The sequence below is a fragment of the Atta colombica genome, unplaced genomic scaffold, assembly GCF_001594045.1.
Source record: "Atta colombica isolate Treedump-2 unplaced genomic scaffold, Acol1.0 scaffold126, whole genome shotgun sequence".
NCBI lineage: Eukaryota > Metazoa > Arthropoda > Insecta > Hymenoptera > Formicidae > Atta > Atta colombica.
In genome coordinates, this window is record NW_017259213.1 from 4,756,517 (window position 1) to 4,764,305 (window position 7,789).

Genomic DNA, 7,789 nt, shown 5'->3' on the forward strand with positions numbered 1-7,789 from the left:
ATTAATTAATTAATTAATTAAAAAACTAAATCAAAATCACATTAAAGTTTATTGCGAAATTTCTTTGGAGAATTAAAAATAAATGAAATCACATATTTGATAAATATTAAAAATTTTATCTGTATTATCCGCTTTTTGATAGAATAACAGATTTAATTAAGATATATATATTATGCCAAAAAATTCAGAAATTATCTATTCTGCCTTTCAAGAGTAAGCAATTTTCCGAAAGAAAAATTACACTGAAAAAAAAAGGCCTTGATTATTGAAAGAATAATTTGCCTTTATGTCAATAAAAATATATATGAATTAATCTTATGTTAATGACAGTCCGTAATATAGACTTTAATTGAATCAACAGCATTTTTTTCTCAGTGTACTCTCTCGGAAAATTGCTTACTTTTGGAAGGCAGAATAGATAATTTTTGAATTTTTTGGCACAATATATACATCTTAATTAAACCTGTTATTCTATCAAAAAGCGTAATACAGATAAAACCTTAATATTTATCAAGGATGTGATTTCATTTATTTTTCAAGACTTTAATTGAATTAACAGCATTGTTTCTCATACTTTGCCAAAAATGATTGTAATGAGATGATCCAAAAAGCATTTTTAAATATAAAATCAATTTTTTGGATTGATAATAATGTTCGACTGCTTTTTTTACTACATAGAAGTTACCCAGATACAAATGGAAATCTGTCTAAAATTTTTTCGAATTTTACGAAATACTATGGCGTAAAAATTGTAATAGCAGTTTACAACTTTTAAAAGAGCGAACTTTTATCTTTAATTTACATATTCATTGAATGTTGCACAATTTTTTTTAGTTACTCAATATTGAAGTGTGTTTTTTACTTTGGTTATTCACAAAAGATGAACATAATAGAGATTAATATTTAAAAAAATAAATAGAAATCTAGAAAAAAATGAAGGTCATTATCTAAACTACCGATTTCAAAAGTAGGGACTTCAAGATTTAAAATAATCTATGAATCATTATATTATAATATCATTTTTTACAAAGTTGTACTTTTATAAAAATTGTCTGTTTTTATAAGGCAGAATAGATGCTCCTTTAACTTTTTTGGACTAACGTGTATATCAATATGTTATCTCTATTATAATTATATTATAATATTAATAGTTTTATTGAGTAGATGAAAAATAATTTCATGTTAATAAATTATCTAAAAAGCTTCATAAAAAGTGATATCAGGTATCTGTTTACAATCTGTCTGTATGATTCTCCATATCTTGTATTTTCTCATTGTACATTTGATAACGTGGTAGTTAACTTTAAATTAATAAAATTCACACCACTCGAAATCTCACGTGCAAACGAATGTCTTCTCGATACAAAAACAAACACAATTACTCGTGACATAAATGCGGTTTTCGCAACTGCAGGGATGCATGTTCCGTTACGCGATTACCAATTGCGCGTTATAAATCATATCTTAACCCGCTTATCTTTGCATTCTATTTTTATCAGTTCCTGACTATATATATTACTCGACTATATATTACTCGAGATAGAAAGAAAAGTACAATTTTCCACACGTGTATGCGAAAGATATTTTATTACAGCACCGATGACAAAGAAGAATTGTACACGATAAATTGAAAAATAATACAATGATGTATGTAGTTATTTATTAGACAAATGGATTTCAAATATCTTGTTAATTATTGTTTCCAAAAAAGGTTATTAATTTATAAAATGCGCACGTCGATTAAAACAATTTTAATTTAATTATTACGTTCCCAGAGAGTAATGTAATTTCTCTTTTTATTATACTATTATCATTATTTATTTCTTTTTTGATTCTACAAAACATATTTCTTGTATTTCATATCCAGCTTTAAAACGTTCTCTTATCGTTATAAAACAATCATGATAAAAAAGGAAAATAGATGCATAATGAATACCTTGAGACTAAATTTTGAATTTTTTTATCCTTTGTCTATGTTTTCAGATTTATATGTAATAAACAAGTGTCATCTATCCGATATAATGCATTTTATTTGTAATAGTAAATGTCATTCGACTTGGATACGCATTCGACAGTCTATCCAACATCTATGTGTTATCACTGTGGCATCATGTGCTGCATTATCACGGTTTAACTCGCGCACACGGAACACTTGCAACATGTACGAATGTATCGATACCCCCTGTAAACTGTGTCAGTTATCGGCAAAATTGGTAAAATCATTTTTCGACTTGCAGGTTTGTATGCACGATTCAACGATAGTAGACAAGCGAGCACATTCATTTTCAGAAGGTAAAGTTTCATCGACAGACAACTATTTGTCGCACCACACGTTCATATCGTATCGGAACTTGTTACATTGATCCATGTTGTGAATACTTTTCTTAACGCCATTTCGAAACCATCTCTGCGTTGTATACTTCACATACAGACTTGGAGAAATGATATATATTGTACTGACATAATCGATAAGCTTTAAAACACGTGTGATCTGATAGAAAATCTACAAGCCAAGACAATATATACTTGTCAATATATACTCACGTAAAACTACGTTATCACAATTTCTCGAATAAGTATATTCCAATGAATAAACCACTTTCCCTGTCAAATATAGAAGTACGAAGTCATACATAACTTCACGTACTGTTTGCTGTAGCAAGCGCGGTCCTATGAACGACGATGTCAATCTTAATGGCGTATTACTAAGTCGAGTGGATCTTGTTAGTAATAGAATCGAGTACATGGTTCCCCAATATCTTCTTCGGAGCACGATTAATTCAGTCTGTCTCCTTCTCTCTCTCTCTCTCTCTCTCTCTCTCTCTCTCTCTCTCTCTCTCTCTCTTTCTTTTAATTAATTTTCAAAAAATTCAGAAGACGCTTGGAAAACTTGCGCTCGAAAATTTATGATTGTCTAAGGACTATTTATTATTGTGAAAAACGATCACTCAAGTCACGTGAAAAGGTTTACCTGGCGCAACAAAATATACAGAAAAAAAAAGAAAAGATGTCAGAGTTCGACTACGTGTTATGGATATCCGCCAACTAGGGAAAAAATGTCAATGTAACGTCGAGTAGGATAAGCTGACTTGTTTACCGATTTTAATTTCGGAACAGAGAAAAAAGGAAAACGAAAAGAGACAAATCGCGGCGCGAGACGAGAGAAGAGAGACTGATTTTGTATCTCGTTATCGAGATACAGCGGTCGCAGCGATGGTCAATGACACACTGCTTCTTTCTGCACAAAATCACTTGGAAAGACGTCGTTATCGCGACTAGATTAGAAACGCGTCAAGTGAACGAAGCGTGCCAGGGAAAAAACCAGAGGGAGGAATCTCTTCCGCCAGGGAAATCTATCTAAACGACGTCACGTTTGACTTTACGTTCTATCGTTTTTCAACTGTGATTTCAGAATTACACACAAATTCGAATTTATATGGACATAATTGCCTTTGTACGATCTGCACTTGGCGAACTTCGACCCCGAAGATTGCGATTCGAGCAAACAGCATTGCTGATAATTTACTCATTCTTTTTCGACTTTGCTTCATGGCTTGTATGCAAACGAGTTGATCTGTACCCGATAAACTTGATCGAATGTCGTATAACGAATCAACATGCGTACATTACACAAAATACACAATTCAATGTTTACACGTACGCTTCCTACTCTATCGTCATTTTGCTAATTGTCAATAATATAAATGATATACTGCTGATCATCACGTGGAATTTAAAATGATTTAAAATGATATTCGTATATGTCTATATATGGATGTATGTACGTGTTTGAAGAGATCTATGATGAACCTTGAGACATATACTAAGTACTTGTGGTGTGTTTTCCAAGATTTTTATCGGATTTATAAATAACACGTGTCATTACATCATACATAACGTGATAGATATTATATATTACGTTATACAATATAATAATATTTAATGCTTATCAAAATTTTATCATGTTTTCGATTGATGTTCGATTGATAAAATTCCAACTATATTCTTCTTAAGTTCGTATCACACTACACATTAGACAGATTACTTACAATAAGATTTTAATGCTTAAAACCTGAATTTTAATCCTTAAGCTGTAAGAAATTGTATGACCAGTCATAGATTATTTTCCTCATGTGGCTGTAATTGGTCGATTTCTTATGGCTTGAGGCTTAAGTTTTACGCCTTAAAATCTCATTATAGACGACGCTTTAGATGTATTTGCATTAGCATTATTGTTATTCCTTGTTTTACATCTAGTGAACGATGAAGCTAGAATGATACAAATAACGCTAATAATGATTTCCCGAACGCATTTATTGCGGATTGGATTACGAACTGCCAATCGTGATCAACTAATCAGATTGATTAATCAACAATTTGCAATTAATAAACCCAATCTGTATTTACAATGCATGGTGTGATACAGACTTTACGAAATGCAATAATTCTGACTATGTATTTTCACAAATAAATTTTGCTCGTTTATGTTCCCCATAGAACAAACATGAATATCGGAATAATACGGAAAAAGAATTTCTCTCGTGGGAAGATTACTGCACAGCAATGAAAAACGGAAAATGGGAAAAGTAGATTTTAGAAATTTCTCAAATAAAGATATATCTCTCTTTTTTGACACGTTTAGAGCTTATTTCTCATATGTAAATTAATAAAGCACGCGAGGGACGTATGTCCTCCAACAAATATAAACAGTGTCGCAAATCCTATAGTCACAAGATATTTATAGACTTTCACGTATAAACGGATGATAAATTATCAGATATGTGTATGAAATTTTTCTCGTTAGTCCATCAATAAAATTAACAATGTTACAATCTAATATTGGCTAATAACATTAAATCGCAATTATTCGCTCAAATAAATTTGTGTGCAAACAGGAGTACATAATTCATATGTACATAAATGGCATAGAAATTACAGTAAAAGTAAATATAGCAACAAAACAAATCCGTCGATAAAGAGGTTTGTCAGCAAAAAGGCTGACAAGCAAATAATCGAAAATCATCCTTCTTGTTCCTACTTTTAACTTATAAATAATCCTCTTTAGGATTCCTTATCGCGAACGGTTTATAAGTTGAATGGAAGCTTATACAAAGGTATACAATAGGAATGCTTCCATAACGCTGTCCAAGTCTGATAAAATCCCTTTAAGCACGCTTATAATATGTAATTTTTGAATAAATTTCTTCGAACCTTAACTTTTATTTATTAATAAACTCGCTATAATAATAAACAAACTTGGCATCTGCCGGAATGGTTAGCTTTCTGCTTAAGAGCTTTGATCAATATTAAACACAAAGAGTATATTGCAAATACATTTAATTACAAATTTGTAATAAATAAATCGAATTAAATTTCTTTAAGTTGATTATATTAATTTGGTAAAAAAATTGAATCTTTTCAGCATAGATTTATATATCATATATCTTTTTCTTTTACAGAGAAAGGAGAGAAATATTTCGTTTATATAATTCATAAGGACTCTCAAATATACAGCAAGTACATTTGATCGCAGATTTATTAGGCAATAAATAAATCGAATAATTACTTTATTTAATTACTTTAATTAAAATAATCATATTAATTTGGTCAAAATCGAATCTTTTCGGCATAGGTTCGGCATAGGATTATATAATCTTTCTCATAGAGAAAGGAGCGAAATATATTCATTTGTATAGTGCAATCCACGTAAGTATATGTATCGTCGTTTGTTTTGATAAATCTGCGATGATAGAACATAAATCATACAATATGATAATACTAACCAAATGCCAATATCGGCATTCAGTATGTCCTTTTCATTATCAAATGCATTGTAAGCACGGAACTATCTATTCGTTATTGTCAGCGATCTGTCTCGATTGATAGGGAAGCGTTTGAATACACTTCGATGGTTTACTTGGTCGTATCGATTTGTCTGTTACGTGACGCCAATCCCCATTGAACATTTTCTCTATTAGTATTCACTTTCGTATTCACAGCTTGTAAACTATTCGCAACGAGAGAAACCCAGAGAGGATTAATTATTAGTTCGAAACACAGACGTAAAAAAGGATAACTTTTGATTATCTGTTTATTAGTCATTCCTCTTTTCATTAATAGTTCTGTCTGTTGATAAATTATTTTTATAATTTCTATATGACTCACATACGTACGAATTATGTGCTTCTATATTATAAATCCAAGAAGATTCAAAGCTGTCTACACGTCATAAATTATTGTGGGTTAAAAGACAAAAAGTAATATAATATAATAAAAAGATAATATAACATAATATTTTATATTTTTATATTTTATATTTTTCATTTTAGACATAAAATATAAATCCTATAATGCGCAAATCCATTTGCGACGTAGCGAAAAGTTGATAGGTAGCAGATTGTGCTGGTTTTTGTTTTTGTTATAAATATTCTAATATTCCATGTACTGATAAAAACTTTGGCAAAATTTGAATATGTAAATGTATTACATAGTTTTTGATAGTAGGACACCGTTCTTAGTGTAGTCTTCAGAAAACTTTTACAGCAAAATACTTGAAAGTATAATCTCCTTATCTTCTACCATTTATAAAGTTAGAAATTCTATGAAACGACATTCATGTTCTTCAGAATCAGATAATGTGAAAGAAGCAGATTCAGCTTTAACAGAAATCTCAATTTAAATATTAAATAGAAGTTAAGTAAAATATAAAAATATTTGATTTTAATGTTGACATTTTAAAAAAATTATAAAAAATCATAAAGAGAATAGTACTTAATTAAATTTTCAGTTCTGATAAATCTACTTTAAAATGGGCAGAAGTTTCGTTATAAATGATCTTGATTCTGACACAATCTGCATTATTTATATATTTCGCAATAGAGATAATATATTAGTTTAGGTCCCCCATCATGCTAGTTTAGATTCCCATCATGCTGAAATTAAAATCAGATAAGAAAGTTCGCACAACTCTAACATGAAAAATAACATTGTACACATTTCCGAGTAACCTTATACCAAATTAAATCGACTGCTATTATAAACGTGCAACACATCGACAAACAAAACACGCTGCCGAAGAGAAAAAAATGATTAGACGACCGAGCATGAGGTTAACGACATTCGACAAGAAGTTTCTGCGCCCACAGAATGATATCGCGCGGCAGAAGAGTGGGATAGAGATAAAGATAAATAACTAGAGAGAGAAAGAGGGAGAGAGAGAAACCGAGAAAAAGAAAGAAGAGAGAGAGAGAGAGAGACAGGTGGCAAGCAACGGAGACGCACGCGACGCGTTTACGAAATGCTTTTCTCTTTTTTTATCCCCCTCATGCGAGCAGCACCCTCTTCAACGTGCGCTGGTCTCTTTAACTATCTCGTTTTTATCTTTTCTATCGGATCTCCCATCCTCTCTCTTTTTCTACTATAGAAAACGAGAGAAAAAGAGAAAGAGAATTTCTCGCGTTCAACGGAAACCTGCGCAAAGCGACGGCGACGGTGCGCTCAAACGAGAAGCAGCATCGGGCGGACGCGCGGTGGCGGTTGGTGTCGTCAGTCGTAGCGAGTGAGTGTGGGAGAGTGTTAGATCGAGAGGGAGGAGGACTGAGGGAAGCTGCGGGTACCGGACAAGAGCGAGAGAATACGTCGCGCGCGACAACCGATCAGAGAAAGAAGGCTCAGTGTGGACCAGGGGCGGAACAGTGAAGAGAGAGAGAGAGAGAGAGAGGGGGGGGGGGGAGACAGAGAGAGAGAGAGAATACGCGTCCGCGTCTTTTCGACGTCGACGCAACCGGGT

The 7,789-nt window shown here is 32.1% G+C and overlaps 1 protein-coding gene across 3 annotated transcripts in view; it reads right to left on the bottom strand.

Moving 5' to 3' along the window:
- Positions 1 to 3,231, bottom strand: part of LOC108684170 (delta-1-pyrroline-5-carboxylate synthase) — a 10,207-nt gene extending 6,976 nt beyond the window's left edge. The window contains exon 1 of one of the 3 annotated variants that reach the window (XM_018188324.1): positions 2,648 to 3,231. In XM_018188324.1, the coding sequence (XP_018043813.1) occupies positions 2,648 to 2,746 (99 nt within the window). In that variant the 5' untranslated portion in view covers positions 2,747 to 3,231. Of the gene's footprint in view, positions 1 to 1,936; positions 1,965 to 2,544; positions 2,606 to 2,647 lie in introns of those variants that run through there. The other 2 variants (XM_018188325.1, XM_018188326.1) reach the window with 2 other exon arrangements.
- Positions 3,232 to 7,789: the final 4,558 nt, after the last annotated feature.